This window comes from Enhydra lutris, unplaced genomic scaffold, assembly GCF_002288905.1.
Source record: "Enhydra lutris kenyoni isolate GAN:26980312 unplaced genomic scaffold, ASM228890v2 scaffoldscaffold13, whole genome shotgun sequence".
NCBI classification, from domain to species: domain Eukaryota; kingdom Metazoa; phylum Chordata; class Mammalia; order Carnivora; family Mustelidae; genus Enhydra; species Enhydra lutris.
The window spans coordinates 16,451,711-16,476,045 of NW_019154097.1; the positions used below are offsets into that span (position 1 = coordinate 16,451,711).

Genomic DNA, 24,335 nt, shown 5'->3' on the forward strand with positions numbered 1-24,335 from the left:
GCCCAGCATATAGCAACAGTCTTTGGCCTAACAGACTAAATTCACACCTTTAATGCTTCAACAGAGACAACCAGCAAAGCATCCATCCTGCATCCCTCCTCAGGACAATGTTTTTTGTTTGTTTGTTTGTTTGTTTGTTTGTTTTAAATGTTTTTTTAAAAGATTTTATTTATTTATTTAACAGACAGAGATCACAAGTAGGCAGAGAGGCAGACAGAGAGAGAGGAAAGGAAGCAGGCTCTCGGCTGGGCAGAGAGCCCGATGTGGGGCTCGATCCCAGGACCCCGGGATCATGACCTGAGCCGAAGGCAGAGGCTTTAACCCGCTGAGCCACCCAGGTGCCCCTGTTTGTTTGTTTTTAGGACAATGTTTCTATTCACAACAATTCCAAGTTTACCTGATGACAGTTCCCGGGAACACACAGTTTCAGAAGCCCTCTAGATACTTCAACAAATTTAAAGACCAGGATAAAAGTAGGAAAGGAGGGATCATTACATTAAAACAAAACAAAACAAAACAACAAAAAACCTACAGAAAACCAAAGCACTTCTTAGTTCTTATTATGTACTAGAGATCTAGTTTCCTCTAATACGGCTTGAGCTGCTGTGAGAGTAGAGACAGCACCGTATTCCCTTTGCATTCCACTCCATTGCCTAGCACAGTGTATAGGTTGTACAAAACGGTATGCGTGACATACATGCTTACTGAATTAGCCAGGCATTTTAAAATGGTCATTGTAATCTATGTGTTACACTTCTCTAAGTGTTGTTGTAGACCCAAAGTAAATTAAATGCCAAGAGTTTTAACACTTGATTCCAGGCCTTGAAATAGAACATAAAAGGTGACAAGTTAAGATTGTTGAAACAAATACAAATCTTCAAAATGTCCCAGAGAATTAGTACGTGAACAATACTGACATAGAAAAATATTTAAAGACTGTTACATGAAAAATATAGATCCTAAATAGGACATGTCCACTGAATATAACTATGAAATGATTTATGTACATGCATTAACAAAGACCAGAACAGAGAATTAAGATAAGAAGAAGGGAATGGTTCTTTGAGCAACTACCATGTGCCAGGCACTTTATATGTTACAGTATTTCTAATTTAGAATTAGGAAGGCCTGGGTTTGAGCCTGGCTCTGCCACTACCAGCTAAATGCCCTAGGGAAATTTAATGAATCTCTCCAAATGTCCTCATCTGTAAGATTATTATTAATTTTTTAAATATTTCCTAGATGCCAGGTCCTGAAGATGTATCAGTGAACAAGACTAACACAATCCTGTCCCTACTCAGTTTACAGTCTATCAGGATAACAATAATGCAGTCATATAAGATATATTTGTTGCACACCTATCATATGCCAAGTAAAACTTTAGGCAATGAAGAGAAAGCAAGCAAGAAAGGCCCAAACTCTCATTCAAGTGGGAGACAGGGGAGGCATGACAGTCAAGCAAATAGGTAAACAGAAAAATTAATGTAAATGCTATGCAAAATATTAAAATAGGATGATATGGCAGAAAGGATTTGTGTAGGTACGTCAGATGAGTTGATCTTCCTTCTATGAGGAAATGCTATTTAAGCTAAGATTTAAATGATACAAAGTAGCCAAGCTGGCAAACATCAGGAGACAAGGCATTCTGGGGAGAAGACATAACTGTTAAGAGATAGAGACAGGAAAGGAAGGAGATAGGGAGAGGATAGGGAGAGAGAGGGGGAGAGGGATAAGGAGAGTGATAAGGAAAGAGAGAGGGAGAGAGGGTGGGGAAGAAGGTGGGGGGGCTGTCCTGTTCAAGGAATGAGGTAAGGCCAAAAGTAGTCAAAGAACCTGGGCAAGAGGACAAGTATAAAACCAATACCTAGCAGGTGGGTGGGGATCAGCCATGATAGGCTGTGCATTGGATTAAGGAGTTTGTATTTTATTCTAAGTGTGACAGGAAAACACTGAAGGGTTTCTAAGCAGGAAAGTAGTATAATTTCTGTAGTGACTTTTTTTAAAGATTGATTGATTGATTTGCAGGCAGGGTTTGAGGGGAGGGAGGAGCAGAGGGAGAGGGACAAGTAGACTCTGCAATGAGTGCAGAGACCGTTGCAGGGCTTGATCTTATGACCCTGAGATCATGACCTAAGCCGAAAGCAAGAGCTCAATGCTTAACCAACTGAGCCACTCAGGCGCCCCATAGCTATTTTTTTTTTAAGATTTGTATTTATTTATTTGAGAGAGAGAAAGAGAGAGTATGAGAGAGAGCATGAAAGGAGAGAAGGTCAGAGGGAGAAGCAGATGCCCTGTGGAGCTGGGAGCCCGATGCGGGACTCGATCCCAGGACTCCGGGATCATGATCTGAGCCAAAGTAGCTGTTTAACCAACTGAACCACCCAGGTACCTCGCCATTTAAGCTATTCTTAAATGTGTCCACAAGTTCTTCAGTATTTCCTCTTTTAAGAGGTAGAGCCTCATTTTTCTCTCCTTAAGTATAAACTGAACTTAGTGACTCACTTCTAATGAGTAAAGTGGAAGCAATGGTGTACTTCTGAGAATAGGTCATTCTGAGAATAGGTCATAAAACACATTGTAACTTCCATCTCCACCCCCTCCTCAATCTCAGATCAATCACTCTGGGAGAAAACCAGCTATCATATCTTGGAGGACACTCAAGCAACTCTATGGAGAGACCCACAGGGGAATAAACTGAGGCTTCCAGCCAAAAGATAGTAAAGAACTGAAGACTCCTGGGGCACTTAGGTGGCTCAGTTGGTTAAGTGACTGCCTTCGGCTCAGGTCATGATCCCAGAGTCCTGGGATCGAGTCCCACATCAGGCTTCCAGCTCCATGGGAAGTCTGCTTCTCCTTCTGACCTCCCCTCTCATGCTCTCTCACTCTGTCTCTCTCTCAAATAAATAAGTAAAAAATCTTAAAAAAAATAAAAAAAGAACTGAAGACTCCCGCCTACAGCAAGAAGAGTGAATATGGGAACAAATTCTCCAGCCGCGGTCGAACCTTCAGATTACTGTGCATCCAGTCAACATCTTGATTTCAATCTCACAAAAGGCCTGAATCCAGAACTACCAGGTAAGCCATCCCAGAATTCCTGACCCACAGAAACTATGAGATGATAAATGTTTATTGCTTTAAGGCACTAAATTTGGGGTGATTTATTATGTATCAATAGATAACTGATCAATGTTTTGGCATCTGGAACTGGGGCAATGCTGTAACAAAACCCAAAATGTGGAAGTGGCTTTGACATCAGGCCTTGGAAGCTGAATGGACTTTGAGGAGTTAGTAAAACTAGAGAGTGCTGAATAAACTTTGTAGAAGTATGGTGACCACTGAGAAGCTATGGGTGAAGGCTTTAAAGAAAAGTGAGAAAAAAAAAAAAAGAAAAGTGAGAAAAATCTTATTGGGAACTCGAGAAAAGAGGATCTTTGGTATGTAGTGACAAAAAATCACCCCCAGGAATGTGTAAATTAGAAAATATACCTAATGAACTGGGTGATCCAGCTAAGGAGATTTCTAGACAGATTTTGAAGATGCTACTTGGTTTCTTGCTTAAAATGTAAAATATAAGATGTGAGACAGAAGCTAAAGGAAACACTGTGAAATAAAAAAGAAGCCAGGCCTTCTAGATTTAAAAATTCCCTGCTTCACCAGGAGGCCAATGATGCTAAATTAAGAATGGCTTCCAAGCAAAAACAAAATCTAGGGCACTGTCGGGAAAGCAAGGTCTAAAGCTAAAGCTAAGAGTGTGACTATAAAATCTTACGTTAAGATCTCAGGGAGATTCAAGGTGGTGCTCCAGAGATCCATTCACTTAAACAACAGGTCTCCTGAGAAGTTTTAGAGGTATTGTCCTCAGGAGCCCCAGCAGAAGCCCGGGTTAGAGCAGGGCTTATCATAAAGAGACTTGCGGATATGGTTTGCCTAATCAAGCAAGCCCAATAAGATCCACAGGAGACCCACAAAACTTTAAAGATAATTATGTCAGGAGGAATGCTACCAGCTTGGACTGAAGGAGAACGATCAGTACAAAATGAAGAGAGGCTTCCACAGGCAGGGTGCAGGCCAGGAAACTGTGCAGCTACAAACATGGGCTACCTCTCATGAGCGAGGATGGCTCCAAGGGCAGTGCTAAGAGCCATGAAGAACATTCCCACACCTCAGGTCTTTGTCGTACTACTAACCTGTGTCTGGGTGGGTTTCAGAATCCTGTGAACCAGTGACTCCTATTCCTCTGTTTCCCATTTTCAAACAGAAGTATATGACAGTTATCCCACACCTATTTTCCTGTTTGCTTTGTTTTGTTTTGTTTGGGGTGGGGGCGTTGTTCTAACAAAAATGTCTGTAACGATTATTCTCTGCCTGTCCTACCACTATAAGTTGTGTGTTTGGGAACAAATTATTTGTCGCTTTAGTTCACAAGTTTTCAGATCAAATGGAACTATACGCAAGGAACTACACCTAAGGAACTACACATACAAAAAGCCTCAACTGAATCAGAATTAGATGGCAAAATCTTGAATTTCCAGCGGATACCATAGAGGGATGAGATGTTTGGGAGGACTGGGGTGGAGGTTGTTTGCAAATGGGAAGAGGTAAACGATTTGTGGCCATAGTGTGAAGTGTGGTGATATTAAAATATGTCCACAAATTCTCTGCTATTCCTCCTTCAAGAGGTGGAGCCTAACTCCCCTGTCCTTGAGTGTGGGCTGAGCTGAGTGAATCACTTCTAACTTATAAAGCAGAAGTGACAGTGCGTTCCTTTGGAAGGCAGGTCACACACACTGGTTTCCATCCTTCCCTCTAGGAGATTATTCCCCCTACGGGGAAGCCAGTTACCATGTCACGAAGACACCTGACCAGGCTGATGCAGTCTGACATGACAAAGAACTGGGTGAGGCCTCTGGCCGACAGCTAGCCAGTCGGGCCTTCTGCTTACAGACATGTGAGCAGTCTAAAACCAGGCAGGTGTGTCACTCACAAATTCCTGACACACAGAATCTAAGATAATAGATGTTTGTTGTTTTTAAACCATTAAGTAGCAGTAAATAACTAATAATAACTAATACAATCTCAATTTTTTTTTTTTTTTTAAAGAATACTCTCTTCTGGGGGAAGAGTGGATTGAAAAAGTGGCAAAAGTAGGAGGGAGACCAGTTAGGAAACCATCGCAATAGTCCAGGTAAAAGATGATGCCAGCTTGGGGCACATGGATGGCTCAGTGAGTTAAACGTCCGACTCTTGGTTTTGGCTGAGTTCATGATTTCAGAGTCATGAGATCAGGCCCTGCGTTGGACTTCATGTTCGGTGTGCAGGTGGCTTGAGATCCTCTCCCTACTGCTCACACTGTCACTCTCTCTCTCCAAGCAGTAAATCAACAAAATCTTTTCTAAAAAATGCCAGCTTAGGGTGCCTGGGTGACTCAGCTGGTTAAGCAGTCTGCCTTTGGCTCAGGTCACGATCCCGGAGTCCTGGGATCAAGTCCTGCATCAGGCTCACTGCTCTTCTCCCTCTCCCACTCCCCCTGCTTGTGCTCTCTCTGTCAAATAAATAAATAAAATCTTTAAAAAAAATTTTTTTTTAAATGCTGGCTTGAAATAAGGCAGCAATAGTCAAGAGAATGGAAAACAGATAAACTGGACTGCCTGATGGATTAGATTGGTATCGTCAACGATGAACCTTAAATGTGTGGGAGAAGAAACAGGGTGCATGGGCATAACATTAACATCTCTACGTGGCAGGCACAAAAAAAGTGTTTTTGAACAAACAATGTAATTTAATCCTCACAATAAGCTTAGCATGTAGGTACTACTTTATCCCCTTTTTACAGAGAAAGCAATAGACATTACAAGATGCTTATTTAAGGTCTCATAGCTATTACAGGTAAAGCCAAGATTCACAGTCAGACAATTTGACTCTGAGACCATACTTTATTTTTACTGATATATAACTTACATATAACACTGTGCAAGATTAAGGTGTACAGCGTGATGATCTGATGCACATATACACTGCAAATGATTCCACAATCAACTACAAATGATGACCAAAATAGTGAACACCTCTATCACCTCACATAATCTTTCTTTTTGGTGGTCATAAGAACATTTAAGATCTAGTCTTTTTTTTTTAAGATTTTATTTTTATTTATTTGACAAAGAGAGAGATCACAAGTAGGCAGAGAGGCAGGCGGCGGGTGTGGGGGGCAGACTCCCCGCCGAGCAGGGAGCCCAATGAGGGGCTCAATCCCAGGACCCTGAGATCATGACCTGAGAGGCAGAGGCTTAACCCACTGAGCTACCCAGGCGCCCCTAAGATCTACTCTTTTAGCAACTTTTAAGTATATAATATGGAGTTGTTAACATAGTCACCATGCTGTACATCAGATCCCTAGAACTTACTCATCTTAAAACTGGAAATTTGTACCCTTTGACCAACATCTCCTCTTTTCCCCATTAGTTAGCCCCTCACAACCACCACTGGACTGTTTCTATGGGTTTGTCTTTTGTAGATCCACATATAAGTGAGATCATTTGGTATTTGCCTTCTCTGATTTATTTTACTTAGCATAATGCCTTCAAGGTCCATCTGTGTTGTAGCAAATGGCAAAATTTCCTTCTTTCTCATGACTGAGTAATATTCCATTGTGTATTTATACCACATTTTCTCCATCTATTATTTATCAATAGAAGGCCACTGAGGTTGTTTCCATATCTTGGCTATTGTGAATAATACTGCAATGAACATGGGAGTGCAAATATCTCTTCAAGATCCTAATTTCATTCCCTTAGGATATATACCCAAAAGTGGGACTACTGAGTCATATGACAGTCCTATTTTTTTCTGTGGAGCCTTCATGCTGTTTTCCATAGTGGCTGAGCCAATTTACATTCCCATCAACAATGCACAAGGCTTCCCTTCTCCAAATCCTCAACAACACTTGTTTTCATTTCTTTTTGATAACATCCAATTCTAAGAACGTTGCGGTGGCATCTCATTGTGGTTTTGGCCTAGTTTCCTTGATGATTAGTGATGCTGAGCATATTTTCGTAAATGTAGTAACCATTTGTATGTCTTCTTTCAAAAAAAGTCTGTTCAGGGGCACCTGGGTGGCACAGTTGGTTAAGCATCTGACTCCTGCTTTTGGCTCAGGTCGTGATCTCAGGGTATGAGTTCAAGCCCTGTGTGAGGCAGTGCAGAGTCTGCTTAAGACTTTCTCTCCCTCTCCCTCTGCCCCCCGACCCTGTTCCCACTCTAACAAATAAATATTTTTTTAAATGTTCAGAATTTATTAGTTTTGCTTTAGATTTTAAGATGTACAGATAAAATTGGACTACCTTTCATTCCCTTCACACCCTTCCCTGAGGCAGAGTTTGAAGTGAATCCAATACCTATCAGATAAATAGTATACTTATCTTTCTGGATTTGCTTTCTTTGTTGTTAAATTTTATCAATTTGAGATCTACATTGATATATGTAGATCTAATGTATTTATTTCACATGAATCAGTCACAATTTATTTATTCATTGCCCTACTAATAGGCATTTTGGTTGCTTTGAGTTTTTGTTCTTAAAAGCAGTTCCACAATAAACAAACAAAAAAATGTTCAGTTCCTCTGCCCATTTTTAAGTGAGATTTTCTTCTTGCTATGGAGTGGTATAAGCTCCCCATATATATATATATATATATATATATATATAAAATGTTTTAAAAGCTAACCTCTTATCAGATAGATGGTTTGCAAATATTTTATTCCATTCCGTAGGCTGTCTTTTCACTTTGTTGATTTCTCCTTTTGGTGTGCAGAAGCTTTTTGGTTTGATGTAGTCCCACTTGCTTATTTTTCCTTCTGCTACTTGTATTCTTGTTGTCATATCCAAAAATCACTGCCAAGACCAATGTCAAGATTTTTCTCTTGTCTTCCAGTTTTACAGTTTCAAGTCTTACATTTAAGTCATTGATCCATTTCCAGTTAATTTTGTGAGTGGTGTAAGACACGGGTCCACTTTCATTCTTTTGCATGCAATGATCCAGTTTTTCCAACACCACTTATTGAAGAAACTATCCTTTCCCCATTGGTTATTCTTGGCTTCCTTGTCAAATACTATTTTACCATATATGTATGGGTTTATCTCTGGCCTTTCGATTCTGTTTCATTGGACTACATGTCTGTTTTTATGTTGGTGCCATACTGTTTAATTACTACAGCTCTGTAATATAATTTGAAATCAGGAAGTGTGTTACCTCTAGATTTGTTCTCCTTTCCCAAGGCTGTTTTAGCTAGTTGGGAGTCTTTTGCACTTCTGTACAAATTTTAGGATTGTTTTTCTATTTCTTTAGGGAAAAAAATGCTTTTGGAATTATGATAGAGATTGCACGAAATCTACAGATGGCTTTAGGTGTTATGGACATTTAAAAAATATTAGTTTTGGGGGCACCTGGGTGGCTCAGTGGGTTAAAGCCTCCACCTTCCACTCAGGTCATGATCCCAGGGTCCTGGGATTAAGCCCCACATAGGGCCCTCTGCTCAGCAGGGAGCCTGCCCCCCCCCCACTCCCTGCCTCTCTGCCTCCTTGTGATCTCTGTCAAATAAATAAATAAAATCTTTATAAAAAATATATTAGTTATTCAGATCCATGAACATGGGCTATCATTCCATTTATTTGTGTCTTCAATTTCTTTTACCAAAGTCTTAACAGTTTTCAGTGTACAGATCTTTCATCTCCTTGATCAAATATATTTTTAAGTATTGTTTCTGATGCTGTAGTAAAAGGGATTATTTTATTTCTTTTTCAAGTATTTTGTTGTTAGCTTATGGAAACACAACTGATTTCTGCATGTTTACTTTTTTTTTCCAGCAACTTAACTGAATTTGTTTAGTGTGTATGTGTGTGTGTGTGTGTGTGTGTGTGTGTGTGTGTGTGTGTGTGTGAAGTCCTTAGGAGTCTTTGATCCTTCCTCACACCAGAGAGACCCTAAGGAACTCTTTGTATGTACCACCTGAAGAACAGAGCACTTAATCACCATTGACTATTGCAAACAACTAAGAAACTGGAGTGAAAAGGAGTTTAAGTTGTGTTTATTACCAAAAGCTTTAAATTTTCAATTGTATAGAGAAGATTAGCAATTAGACTAAAATGCCAACTATAGTTAGTTCTGAATCACACATTTTGTTTCATTACAAGCATCCTCCCCAGCGTATAATTACATGTAGCCGTCTTCCTTTTACTAGAAGCAGCCTGAAAAATGTTTAATCCAATACAGGTTGTTTAATCCAATACACATTTGAAACTGCCATATACAGGAGCCAAATCAATTTACAAAATTCCGTATTAAAAGGTCAGTTTATATCCTTAAATTATTCTCAAACTTTTTAAAAGAGAAGTTCAAAAAGTTATACATGTTGATTACTTTTAAAAAATGGGAAATGGGGTCTCTGGGTGGCTCAGTCAGTTTGGCTCAGGTAAAGATCCCAGGGTCCTAGGTTCGAGCCCCACATTGGGCTCCCTGCTCATTGGGGAGCCAGCTTCTCCCTCTCCCTCTGCTGCTCCCCCTGCTTGTGCTCTCTCACTCTGTCAAATAAATAAATAAAACCTTAAAAAAAGGGAGGGGGATATAGAAAGACTAAAGAAATAAAAATTACTGATCATCACACTACCCCAGGAGCATTTTGCCATAATTTTGCTCAGTCCTGTTTTATACAAACCTAAACACAGTTTTACAAAACTGAGATCAAACTTGAATTTTTTTGTCATGTGAAAAATAAGACTAGATAGCATTTAACACTCAACAAATATTAATTAATTTAATGCCTATATCTCTAAGAGGCATATACTATAATTACCCTCATCTTACAGATAAAGACCTGAACTTTGAAAAGGTAAAGAATTCGCCCAACGTCACAAAGGCAGTAAGCTGTCCACGCTGTTAGTAACTACACTGCTTCTTCCCTCCCAGGATTATGCTAAAGATCAGGGAAAAGACAGTTCGTGAGAGTGTCTTGTAAATTATAGGTGCCACATAAAATTTTAGCATTATTCTACAAAAATAGGAGGCATATTAAATTGGGAGTCACAACCCAAAGATGCCCTGACCCCAGAGTCAAGAATATGCCTGAAAGAACTGGAAAAAAAGAGGGCAGAAAGGCATCCCATGGGGAAGAAAGAGCATCTGATACACTGAAGAATTCTGCTGTGGAATAAAAGAATAAGAACTAGGACTTATTTGATACCTTCTAACAAAGGGTGTCAAGAAGTACCAATCTCCAGCAAAGTATATCCTAGCAGTTAAAAACATGAACTCTGGCTTATTTTGCCTGGGTTTGAATTCTGGCTCTGTCATGTGACAATGAGGCAAGTCATCTAACCTTTCTGTAACTCCATGTTCTCATCTGTAGAAACAGGAATAATAATAGTACCCATTTCACAAGTTCATTGTGGGGAGTACATCAGTAAATTAAATATTTAGAATAGTGTCTGGCATATAGTAAACATTACATAATTGCTAGATATTACAGTTTACATTTCTAGAATCTCTCTTCTCTCCTCATGTTTGTGATGTTATTCTTATTTTCTAGAATAGCTCACAGTAATCTCTTCATTGAAATAGATTTTCTTAGTTTACTTATTTTGTGGGGAAGCAAAACAACTAGTAAAGACCAGGAAGAAAAAAAATGGTAGTAGCCCAGATAAAAGAATAATGGCTTAATAAAAAATAAAAGGGGGGGGGGAGTCAGCCTGGTACAGAGAAATTTGTCTCTGGACTTAACTCATTAGCGAGTTCTCAAAATAATTACATATAAAAATTAGAGGTGCCTGGCCGACTCAGTCGGTAAAGCATGTGGCTCTTGATCTCAGGGTTGTGAGTTCAAGGCCCATGTTGGGCAAGGAGCATTTAAAAAAAAAAAATGGCTAATCAGCTATAGAAATCATCCATGGTTTGAATGGAAGTGTGGAAGTATGGATAAAAACACCAAATTATGGCAGTTGCTTTAAAAGAATCAGAAAAAAAGGGGGCTCTTTCACTTACTTTATGTGTTTTATGTTTGCAGGTTAAAAAAAAAAAAACACCTAAATTCTCATACACAAATTAGCAAAGAGGGACCCATACATTCTCTATTCATCTTCAATTAATGAGACAAGGATCCTGAAAAGCCTACAGGACAGGACAGAGAGAAACGGAAAGGCAAGGTGAGCTACCTTAGAAACGTGAAGGGTCTGTACAACGGTGAATGCAGTAAATCTATCAGACAGGAAAAGACTAGTGGGTGGTAGAATAACATTCCACACCAGGGTGGAGTACGTGGCAGACATCCCTCTTCCCTTCCTAGGATAAAAACGTTTTAAGACTGGGAGTGGGCACTTTGACAGGAAGAATAAAATGATTATTACTTTTTTTTTTTTTAAGCTGGGCTTTAAAAAGAGCCCAGCTTTAAAAAAATTTTTTTTCTTTATTTATTTATTTGAGAGAGAGAGAGCATAAAAGAAGTGGGAGGGACAGAGAGAGAAGCAGACTCTCCACTGAGCAGGGAGCCCAAGACAGGACTCAGTCCCAGGTCCATGGCAGACACTTAACTGAGTGAGCCACCCAGGCGCCTCAAGAACAATATGATTATTAAAGAATGTACAGGATTTGTGCTTGGGACCTAACCCAGGGCTTTTAAACAACTTTCTGAGTTAGAAAATATGTAACAAATGAGTATATATAACATATATATGCAAGCATAAAGAAATGGAAGCCATATGCACCCAGCACCAAGCTTAAGAGAACATTACCATTACCTCTGATAATCCAAATGCCTTTTGGGCCCCGACCTTTCCACATCACCCACCTCACTCTCCCCAGAAGAAACCACTGTCCTGATTTTGTGCTCATCACTTCATTATTACTGTACAAATGTTATATCCTTAAATGATAATGGTTTCATTTTGCCTGCTTTTGAGCCTTTAATTTTTTTTCACTCAACATTATATTTTTGAGATTCAACCATACTGATAATTATAGCTGTGGTTCATTCATTTCACTGCTGCCCAGTATCTCACTGTACGAACATAACACAATTTATTTAAACATCCTACTGTTAAAAGACATTTAGGTAGATTTAGGTAGTTTCCAGTTTGGGGCCATTAGAAGCAAAAAAAAAAAAAATCAACATTTCAATTTATGTCTCTAACACACATGCAGGACTTTCTCTAGAGGGTATGGATTTTGGAGTAGACTTGCTGGGCCATGGGTAATACCACCTTCAAGTTTAGATGACATCCAACTGTTTTCCAAAGTGGTTTACTGTTGCCATTCCTGCAGGCTCCACATTTCTCACCATTACCTGTTCTCATTGTGGTTTTAATTTGTACTCCCCTGATTTCTGATAAAATTGAACATCTTTTACATTTCTTTTTGTCATCTGTTTCCTCTTCCACGAGATGACTATTTGTACCAATCTTTAATAGGTAATTTTTTTATTTTTGATTCACTGCCGTCCTTTATTTATTCTGGGCACTACCAATCATCTATTGGTGATCTGTGTTGCACTCATATTCTCCCATTTCATGGCTTATCCTTTCAGTTTTGGTAAACAGATGTTCTTCATTCTGACGGAGTCAGATTTATCAATCTTTGTTCAGAATTTTTACTTCTGGTATATTAAAAAATCACTTCCCACCATGAGGTGATGAAAATATTGCCCAGTTGTGGGTTTTTTTTTCCTAAAAGTGTTACATGTTTTTCACTTTCATATTGATGTCCTTAATCTCTCTGGAATTGATTTTTATATATCGTGTGGGACAGGCTTCCAATTTCATGTGTTATTATTAGATAACAATTGTTTTAGCCCCCATTTTTAAAAGTTTTTCCTTTCCCCACTAACCAGCGGTGCCAATTCTGTGATTTATCAAGTTTCCATATATGTGTGGATCTGTTTCCAGGTTCTCTGTTCCCGTTCACTGGTCTATTGCCTTAATTATGATTGTTTTATATTATAATGCCTTGAAATCTTCCCACTTTGTTTCTCTTCTGGCTATTCTTGGCTCCTTGCTCTTTCATATAATTATATGAAATTATAACCACTTTTTATCAAATTCTATTCAAAAATCCCGTTGAAGTTCTCACTGGAATTGTATTAAATTTATAGACTAATAGGAAAAATTGATGTGTCTATAATATTAAGTCAATCTAGTCATAAACACAGTACTTCACTCCATTTATCTAGATCTACTGTGGCTTTCAATAAATTTTTAAAATTCTTGGGCTGCCTGGCTGGCTCAGTGTGTGGAGCATGTGACTCGTGATCTCGGGGTTTTGAGTTTGAGCCCCAAGTAGGGTGTAGAGATTACTTAAAAATAAAAATCTTTAAAAAACATAAAAATAAAAAAAAAATTGGGGCACCTGTATGGCTCAGTTGGTTGAGTGACTGCCTTCAGCTCAAGTCATGATCCTGGAGTCGCAGGACTGAGTCCTACGTCAGGCTCCCTGCTCAGCAAGAGGTCTGCTTATCCCTCTGACCTTCCCCCATCATGCTCACTCTCTCTCATTCTCTCTCTCTCTCTCAAATAAATAAATAAAATCTTTAAAAAATTTTTAAAAAATTATTTTCACAAAGTTTGGAATCTCTTTTGCTATGTATATACTCCTAAGAACCTCATTTTTGCTGTCATTTTTATTCTAACTGGTGGGGTTTTTTTAGAATTACCTTTTTTTTTTAAATTAAAGTAGAAAAATGCAGTTGACTTTAGTATCCTCCACTCAGTGAATTTACTAAACCTCCTAGTTTTTATGATTTATCTGTAGACTCTTGAAAGTTTTGATTTTCTTCTCTCTTTATACCTTTCACTTCTCATCTCATCGCGCTGGTTAGGATTTCCAGTACAGTGTTGAGTAAAAGCTGCAACAGCACACATCCCTCCTATTTCTGGTTTTAAAGGAAATGTTTTGTATTGTTTTGTTTAAGCTTTATTTATTGGAGAGAGCGCAGGAGCACAAGAGAGCATGGGGCAGAGGGAGAGAGAGAGAGAGAGAGTGAAGTTCAAGCCAACTCCCTGCTGAACATGGCCCAACTTGGGGCTTGATCCCAAGACCCCAAGACCACGACTTGAGCCAAAATCAAGAGTCAGACGCCTAACACACTGAGCCACCCGGGCACCCGGTTTTCTGCAGATATTCTTTATCAGGTTAAGGAAGTTTTTTCTTTTATTACTGCTTCACTAAGTGTTTTTATCATGGTTATAATTTGGACTTAACTGAGCATCTACTGATAAGAACATGTATCTCTTCCAATATGTGAATGCAGAAAATAATACACATTTGTCTCATACTAACTCAATCATGCATTCCTAGAATAAGGCCAGTAACCCAGAACTTTTTACTTATATAGTCAGAAGAGGTTAGATGGTATCTGCTTAAAACTCACTAAATTTTATGTTAGTCTTACTTGCTCACCGCAAGGCCCTGTCTCCTCTACAGCATCGTTCCTGACTCATCCATGCCTTCTCTGAGCTCTTAGAGCATTTACTATTGATGTTATTCATTTGATACTTGGCATGTGTTGATTTGTGTATGTCCTGGTCTCCCAACTGGACTACAAGTTCCTCAAGGAGCACTATTAAGTACACAATAAATGCTTACTTAAAATATTCTTGTGGATAAAATAATGAAACATGAATTGGATAATAATGCAGCATCCTTAAAAAATGAGACTTCCAGACATGAAATTTCTAGAAAGCTGAAGTTTTAATCAGCTAACAGTCACTGAAACATAAAAATTACCCTGAATTGTACTCCACACTGTCCTGCTTTGTTAACATATTCCGGCCATGCTTTACTCATTTCTTGATTTTAAGCAAAGTCAACTGTTATTTGTTGAGTACAGTCAATCATTAGGAATGTCAGTTATGGTGCTGTGCTAAAGATACAGCTGTGGATACATAACATGTGGGATGCAGAACCTCAGCTATGACCCTGAATGATTCTTTAACAAGGAAGAAAAAAGAAAAAAACAAAACTGGCATTTTTTTTCCCCTTTAGCACTGACCTCTAGTTAACTCTCAGCAGCAATTCACACAATTCACAGATTCACACATTTCCTCCTCCACTCCACCCTCTTTTATCCCGGCATTACACAATGCAGAGCTGTAGGACCGATCCATTTTTAGCAGTGATACTGTGAAAAGTTGCCATTTCTCCCGATTACAACTACTTTCCACCTTGTTTTTCCATTGTGGACTCCCTTCTCTGTACCTACCACCAGCTGACTTCATCACTGCTTCTAATCTCTAGAGAGAACACAGCATATGGTATAACTAAGAGCACAGAATCTGGAACCAGGATGCCTGGGTTCAAATGCCAATTTGACATTTACAGTTCAAAGTCCCGGGATAAGTTACTTAAACTCACTATTCCTCAGTTTCCTCTTCCATATAACAAGAAGAGACACATATCTACCTCGTAAGATTGTTACAGGAATTAAAGGAGTTAATATTTATAAAGTGCTTAAACCATGGCCTAACATATAGTAAGCAACACACGTATTGTTAAATAAATGGATAAAATACCGTCAAGTTGAACTTGACTTATCACTCCCTTATCACTCTTACAACTACTCCAGTATTTCTCATTTTGGGTTGTGGTTGTATTGTTGGTAGTGGTGGCATTCTTTTGGGGAGAGGACAGTGCAGATGTTATTAACTGATCCTGGCACTCCTTCTCTCTGGTCAGTGCCTCCATCAGACATAGAAGGGAAGAGGGGGGAGGTGTGTCAGGTGTACTCATTCACTGTTCTGTTAGCCAAGCTAAAGTGAGCACAGGTTTAAAAAAAAAAAAAAAAGGCTGTTTATTTAATCAGCATAACAGGAACTAGGGACATGTGTGACTGCTATTTTCAAATATTTGCAGGGCTGGGATGGAGAAGAGACAGCATTTAAAATTCTATGGAACAGGGGTGCCTGGGTGGCTCAGTGGATTAAAGCCTCTGCCTTCAGCTCAGGTCATGATCCCAGGATCTTGGGATGGAGCCCCGCATCCGACTCTCTGCTCAGCAGGGAGCCTGCTTCCTCCTCTCTCTCTCTGCCTGCTTCTCTGCCTACTTGTGATCTCTGTCAAATAAATAAATAAAATCTTTAAAAAAAAAATTCTATGGAACAGCTACAGGCTCCCCATCACTGAACATGTTTAAGCAGGAGACTGGTGACCAGGTGTAAGGATGCTGTAAGGAAGAATTTTTTAATTTAGAGTCAGATAACCTTTAAGATTCCTTCTATTCTACCTCTAAAGTCTTGGCAATACTCGCGTTGAGTCATCAAAACATTACAATCTAGTTGTGAGTCACACATCTCCAACGCTCTCCTGAAGGCACAGAATTCTCCCCTCCTCACGGTGCTTGGCACACTACAACAGACCGAGGTGAGGAATTCTAGCCCGCAGGCTGCGTATAACTCGACTCACAGCAACAAAAACTTCTCTAAAACTCAGCGCGTCAATTAGCTGATTCCAGACTTCTGTTACGAACAACAAATACAATAAAGCATACATCCCAGACGGGATTTGGCAGAAAGATGCGTGTCCGGATTAACTATCAGACAGTGCTTCGCTGCACTCTTCCCAAGCCAGACAAAAGCGGCCCGAAAGGGAGCCGCAGGTTAAGGGGCAGGGGCAGGCAGGGTGGCCCGGGGTGAACGGGCGCCCAGCGAGCCGACACGCGCAGGGGACAGGGACAAAGGCCTCGGGGAAAGCACGCTGGACTTGGAGGCCGGCAGGAATGCCCCAGCCGGAGGGGCCAGCAGTCGGGGTGTGGACTGGGGCTGCAAACGTGTGGGCCACCGCAGGGTTCTCTCTGCCTCGGGGAAGCCCGCGCGGGGCTCCTCGCGGGGCCGGGGGCCGCCGGAGCCACAGCCCAAGGCGGGTCGCGCGGGGCAGGCCGGGCGGCGCACCTGCCTGCCGGGCTCTTGGGTCCGCACCGGGGCTCCCCGCCCCTCCGCCTCCCCTGCCGCGCAGCCCCCTCGGCCTTGCCGCGGGATTTCGGACGGACCAGACCAAACGCCGAAGCCGCAGCCGCAGCCAAGGCCGGTCCCCAAGCTTCAGACCCGCGGCCCGACCCGACGCCACAGTCCGGCCGCAGAATGGGGGACAGCGGCGGCCTCCCGCCGGGCTGACCCGACCCGACTCCGGGCCGTGCGAGCGGCCGCCGCCATCGCGGGCCGCGGCCGGGGGAGACGAGGGGCCGCGCCGGGCGCCACTTTACCTGAGAGACCAGAGGGAGCAGCGTCTGCTCCACCGAACGAGTTTTGATCTCCAGTCCCGAGTCGAAGGCGAAGCCGGACGGGCCGGCGCCGCCGACGCCGGCCGGGCCCGAAGAGGCGGCCATGGCCCTCGGCCCGTCGCGCAACCGGGACGCCGCGCCACTGCGGGCCTGCCGCCCGCCAGCCAGCACGCCCGCGGTGGCGGCAATGCACCCGCGCCGCCCGAGGCCCCGCCTCCGGCCGGGCCACGCCCCCGGGGCAGCCACGCCCCCACGCGCTCGGATCTAGGGTAGGTCCTGCAGCCCCGCTAGGTCTGTATCGCTCCAACTCCCCCGCCCGGAGGGATCAAACCAGGCACCTGCGGGAATCCCGCGGCTGTGTGGCCTCCTACTGGGACAAGGACAACTATCTCTAGCAGCCCTTTTCGTCCTCCTGGTAGGTGACTCGTCTTAACACCGAATTCCCACGATGATTTCTAGAAGCTGAGCTAACTGGTGGAGCAGAACCAGTCAAGCCTGTAGGAAGGGTCTTTTACCGAGGCAGGAATTTTACCGGTAAAGCTTCTTTCTGGAGCTTTCCAGAATGTCCCACATTCCCCAGGCTCCCCTTCTGACCCTCTTTCTCACAATTCGGGCTGGGTTGAAAATGAAACATTTGATAATGCAGCCGTAAGGAGTACCTGTGTACTTGGCAAGGGGGCAGTGATTTGGGTATCTTCCAGGCTACTGTTCAAAATTACTCTTCAAAAGGAAATTAACTAGGGCATATGGAAAAGCATCACCTACTGTTCAACACTATTACATTTAAAAACCTTTTTGGGCGCCTGGGTGGCTCAGTGCTTTAAGCCTCTGCCTTCAGCTCAGGTCATGATCCAGGGTCCTGGGATAGAGCCCCACATCCGGCTCTCTGCTCAGTAGGGAGCCTGCTTCCCTCTCTCTCTGCCTGCCTCTCTGCCTATTTGTGATCTCTCTCTCTGTCAAATTAATAAATAATTTTAAAAACCTTTTTTTTTTTCTTAAGTAGTCTCCACACCCCCTGTGGAGCCCAAGGGGTGGCTTGAACTCATGACCCTGAGATCAAGACTTGAGCTGAAATCAAGAGTCAGTTTCCTAACTAACTGAGCCACCCAGACGCCCCTAAAACTACTTTTCAGAATTACTTAGCACAGAGCAGGGCCTAGCAGAGAGCAGTTTCCTAAAGGCGGTTTATTGACTGAAAAGACCATTAGTATTTCTGACTAAACTCACTTAAAGGAATCAGGGAGCCCGAACATGATCAGATGGGAGGGAGAGCTGAACACCCCTTTGCCCCTGGAGTCCCAGAAGCAAAGCCAAAAGGAGGTTGTCAGAAACCCCTGTGAGGGGGTCCTCAGCTTAGGCAATAGACTGAGAAGCCTGGAGAAATACTCGTGAACTAACACATCTGCCAGGAGGCAACCCGCAGAATACAAAAGAATTTGAGGCTGGCGAGTCCACCCTTTGACTTTTGCCAGGATTATTTATCTACCCATGTCAGATTGAAGAGCGGAATATCACGAACTCCAGGGGTCAGAGGCTCTTTCCCAAGCACTGCTGAAATGTGCTTCACGGTCTTCCCACTTTTAGGGTTCAGCTCCGTCTGCCAGGGCTGCACAGATATCTTTGCTTTGAAGATAGCCATAATGTAGACCTGTTTTCTTCATTCAAAATGTGCAGTTCCTTTAACCAACTTTCTCTTCCTCGGCTTCTTACTCCCCAGCCACTTACCTTACCACTCCCTTGTCTACCACAAGGCCACCTTCCCCAATGAACCGAAGGCTCCCACCTCAGCTTTGGACCTTTTCACCTTTTTCAGGAGCCCACATCCATTCTCCAGACACATATTCTCTTATGTAAGCTGCCCACATTACATAAAAACTCAGTGTGGGCACTGGTGCCAAAGGAAAAGAGATAAGGCCTAGGAGACAGATGGATGTATTCGTGAAAGTCTCACCCCAAGGAAGATCAAATTTCTCCACAGAAACGAGACTAAGTTTTCCACCTGATTCATTCAACACTAGTAATTTTATTTCAAAATATAAATATTTCACATTTACAAAGAGGTTACATTAGAAGTTCATCAAAGCAAGTTAAAGCTAAGAAGTAGCATCTGTGTGAGAATAAAGAATATGCACTATCATTATATGAATCAACTTTTTTGCTTTCAAACCATCTCTATTTTGCCTGAGAATGCAGAGGATATCTTTTCCATAAGTTACATCAGCAATCACAACTATATATCCAAGCTTGATTTCCGAATCCAATGGTATTTGAAATATACTCCAGTCACCCAAACAAGTGGCACTGCGAAAGACAGGAGAAGGGTATTCTTTGGGACAGCTATAATGAGTTACACCTTCTAGGTCACTGCAATAAAAAAGAAATAGGATTTGGGGATAAGCCAAAATGATGTTACTTTAAGATTTATTTCCACACCTTTCATTGTTAAGATATAAAGCCAGAAGAAAAATAAGAAACCAGGTATGGAGTGAAGAACTCTGGACTTGGAGTCAGAAGTTCTGCCACTGAATTCTGGCTCCATCATTTTGTGGTATGAACTTAAGGGAAAAATCACAAAAAAACCTTTCTGAGCCTCCAGTGCCTCATTCAATAATACTTAACGCCTGCCTATCTCACAGGGTTGTTATGAAAGCAGTCTGAAAACTATAAAGTGACATACAAAAGCATTATTAAAGTGTATATCAATATATCACCACTGTATTTGCACATTACTAGATCCTTGAAAAACTTGCAAAACTAAGCACAAATACTGATTTTACACACCATAGGTGGAAAAGAATCTCTATACTTTACGTATAGCTCTGAATGGCAAACAGGTTTTCTTTGAGATTTGTTATAGTTTATGTGGTAATACGGTTACCATTCAGAATTTCCATTAAGGATGTCTCCCAAAAGAGCTGTAAACTTACTCGAGAGCCATGTTTTCCAAAGGACCAGTGGTCCTTGGTGAAGCTCTGCTAAAAGGATTGGGGGGGGGGTGCAGTTTGACGGCAAATAAGTATAGTAAACAATTTGTCCCCTCATAAATTCACAATATATAACAGCACACTAAAAACTCTTAGAAGTCCTACAGAAAGGAAACAAACTCAGCATGCCTCAATTTTAGCTGATTATGGAGTCCTCTCCCACCATGCACACTTCTGTCTCTTATAACATCTAATAACATCTCTTGGAACTACTGCTTTAAGGAACATATCTTTCCAAAAGTTGCTCAACTATTAGGGAAAGGGAAGAGATGCAGAACAATGGGCTAAGGGGGGGGAAAAACCCAAAACTGTATTCTATTCAGAATCCTGTTACTGACTCTGTGTGTTAGAAATCCACTTCAACCTATGGATTTGTTTTCTCCCCTAGAAAACAACAGGATTGCCTAATTATACACGGCCCATTCTAGTGCAGAATTTCTATGACTAGTAGACAGATTGTCTTGATTTATAATTCTCTTTATTAATTATAAACTATCAAAAAAAATATAACTGCCCAGTGCTTTCAGTTAGCACATTTTTTGCAGGTCCTCAGTCAATCAGTGAAATGAATATATTCTGATGGCAAATGTGTAAGGACAAAAACTAATTAAAAAAAAAAAAGTTACTCTCAGCTAGAACTAACACTTGGAAGTATATTGCCAGAGGCTATCTCCAGTATGAAATGCCTAGTATAATACTCTTATAAGGGTCTTAGAAGACCCCTACAGGAAACTGCCAATCAGGACTAGAGTATGGGAAGTTCTGAAGGGGTTTTTCCTATAAACCCCGAGGTTGAGAGCCCCGGATAATTCACCTACAAATTTTTTTTTTTTCCTCTAATCTAACCGTTCATGGCCTGAATTTCTGAGTATTTCTTGCCCAGTAGTGACATATCCTGAAGTACTAGATACAATCAGTGTGGGAAATAAGGGTATGAGTAGTCACAATGGGGATTCAAGACCAAGGTTAGCCAGAGGACCTCACCTGCAAGCCTTTTAGCAGCCCTTTAACTGTAATAAACATCTGCTATTTCCAAAGGCTCTCAGTTAGTTTGAATACAGCGTGTCTTCAGAACACTTCTTGGGTAGGGGCGCCTGGGTGGCTCAGTGGGTTAAAGCCTCTGCCTTCGGCTCAGGTCATGATTCCAGGGTTCTGGGATCGAGCCCCACGTTGGGCTCTCTGCTCAGCCAGGAGCCTGCTTCTTCCTCCCTCTTTCTCTGCCTGCCTCTCTGCCTACTTGTGGTGTCTGTCAAATAAATAATCTTCAAAAAAAAAAAAAACAACACTTCTTGGGTAATCCTCTCCTTGTCAAGGGTCAATCTACACCAGTCTCACAGGTCACAGGGAAATTCTGCCAGCTAACTACCTCTAATGGAAGAGAGTGTTAGGAATCCTCACAAGTTTAAACACAAATAAGACTTGTGTCTCAGGCAGTGTGACAGAGCACTTCCAGGAACAATGTGAAAGAAATTTTGGAACTAAAGAAGGATTTACAGGACATGGAGTTTATGCTAAAAATGGTACACCTTATTCTCAGAAGAGAGAGGAGCACATCTGTGTGGAGACTAATCTTTTCCCATTCCCCCATTAGGTTTACAACTGAAATAATGAATATGAACTTAAAACTAATCTTTAATAAAGCTATAAAAATGTAAGACCTTGCGATAGGCTTTCTGTATCCATTTTTACTGAAGCTTCTTCATCCATGCAGTGTCTGTTCCTAGGGAAACATTCTTTCTGGGACAAATCCTGAGAATCTGGGGGCAAGCCATTGTGAGACCTGAGTTTGAAACTCCTCGCTTTTCATACCACGTGAGCTCTGTGACCTGTGAAAATTCCGTAAAGCCTCTTCACTGTCTGAGGGCATAGTTTTCTCTGGTCGAGGGCTCCTCCCCCAGCTGGCTGGCCTTCGGAGTCCTTCTGAAGTTGCTGGAACATTAGGGCAATTCCAGTCTCCTGATGAGGACCGTGTATGGGACTGATTTTTTAGGTGATATTATATCACTGCCCATTTTGGGAGCTCCAAACTATTCTCTTAGGGCTCTTAAGTTCCTAAGAACCTGGTATTTATACTAATAATTATGACCAGCAACAGCCATACATTAGCTGGAGTTTAGTTTTTTGCAGTATCACTTATACAGCTAAAAACACTTTGGAGGAACATAATTTGTATATGCACACTAAACTCACTGTGTTTAATACTTGCCTCTTATGAATATGTACCAATTATAGCTATAAACTTACCAGTATACAATTAACAAAAACAAACCTGATTCCTTTTTTAACCCTTTCACTGCAAAATTCATAATTTTAGCAAGCACGTGATCTGGCTAATATTTACGGTGGGAGAAGGCATTCCCAGGAGCTGTCCTCTGTACAGCAGTTGGCATGGAAACCAGAGAGGCCAACTCTCAGTGAATGTGTTTCCGAACGAATGACTGAACAACTGTCTACAGAAAAAAAGGAGTCGGTTAGTGGCCAAATGAACACTTGGTGTAATATTAGATTATAATTGTAGAGGGACGGTAAAAACAAGAGATCTGCATGTAGTCTACTGTATAAACAGTCAAAACCCTCATGGTAGCCTCTTTCCTATAGGGAGTTAATTTCTTGAGTGATACCAGGATGAATTTAAGCTAATTACCACTGACAGTGCTTCTCAGGGAGAAGATGATTTAGGAAAAAAATGATTTCTACTTTTAAATGTTTTCCAACATTTGATTTACCTCAAATCTTTCTGACTTTGTAATCTGCAAACTCAGCTCTGCTGTCGCATTTCTTCCCGTACCTTCTGCAGTCCTCCCAGTGCTTGTCCTACAGTTAATGACAGGCTGGGACGAGAACCCAGCTCTTCGCGTGGTGCCCTTACCACTGTAGGAAACGATCATCGGGCTCTTTCTCCATCCCCAGGGGAATATAGAGGAGAAAGTGTTACTGAATGTTTTCCCCGGGGATGGAGAAGGAGCCCGATGAACATTAACTGTAGGACAAGCACTGGGAGGACTGCAGAAGGTATGGGAAGAAATGCGACAGCAGAGCAGAGTTTGCAGATTACAAAGTCAGAAAGATTTGAGGTAAAAGACCTACTGAACATTTCTGAACCTTAAGCTTCCCACCTGTATGAAAGTGTTATAAAAACCATAATGCTGTGTGAAAGCTGCCGGGAAGTGACTGGGAAAGAATGTGTGCAAAATGACTTTGTAACGCGCAAAGCACTGTGCTGGTCATTGTGATGTGTGGGAGACTTAAAAAGTCCTCCTTCAACACGCCTTCATCTGGAGTCTCATGTGCAAGGCACTGTGCTAAGTGATGGAAAAATACTACCTAAATGTAACATTCTACTGCTAATAAGTAACTAACTGGCAGAATTCCAAGTAAGTACACAGGGATATATTTAACAAGTCAGAGAACTGCTACTCCTGAGATTTTTTTGCTTAAAGCATTTGGAAAAACTGAACCCCAACATGAATTGTCATATTGTTACCATTAACAGCAGCTTAGTAAGTATTTTACTTCAAAGTGGTCAACCAAGTTTTAAGAATCTGGCAATAGTATAATGGCAGATGGAGGGAGGAGAAAGGGAGGAAGAGCTTGTTTTTCTCTGTCTCCTGTGGTTGCAACACACACCTTGCTGACCTTCAAATAAGCCACCGGGCCTTACACTCACAGAGGGGAGTAGGTAGAAGGGTAGAAGACTCCCTTTACCTGCTCAAGCAACTACATATTCAAAACTGAAAAACCCTCTTCATTAAAAAGTGACGGTCATAAAAATGTTTAAGAACAGATTTCTTAAACCAGGAGAAAATTACACGGTGAGTATTTTTAACAGCAGGTAGTTCAGGACTCTTAAAATACCTTTATAAATACATATTATAATAATATAGAAAACCAAAGTGGGAAATTTCGAGCCAAGTTACCAGTGTATAAACTGAAAATTTTCAAGCCATCTTAGCAACAGGTAAGTGAGCAAAGCACAATTCTGAGTTCTAAAGCTGTGCTTTAAAAGGCAAAGCAACCCACAGCAAGTTCTCTCTTGTCCAGGCATTCTGTATGGAAGGCCAGGAGGGTTCTGCTGCTTTCCTGGGCTCTGCTTGCTAGG

The 24,335-nt window shown here is 41.5% G+C and overlaps 1 protein-coding gene across 3 annotated transcripts in view; it reads right to left on the reverse strand.

Moving 5' to 3' along the window:
* Positions 1-17,394, reverse strand: part of LOC111146285 (catenin alpha like 1) — a 63,069-nt gene extending 45,675 nt beyond the window's left edge. For all 3 annotated transcript variants that reach the window (XM_022501773.1, XM_022501771.1, XM_022501772.1), the window contains exon 1: positions 17,235-17,394. In XM_022501773.1, the coding sequence (XP_022357481.1) occupies positions 17,235-17,357 (123 nt within the window). In that variant the 5' untranslated portion in view covers positions 17,358-17,394. The remainder of the gene's footprint in view (positions 1-17,234) is intronic.
* Positions 17,395-24,335: the final 6,941 nt, after the last annotated feature.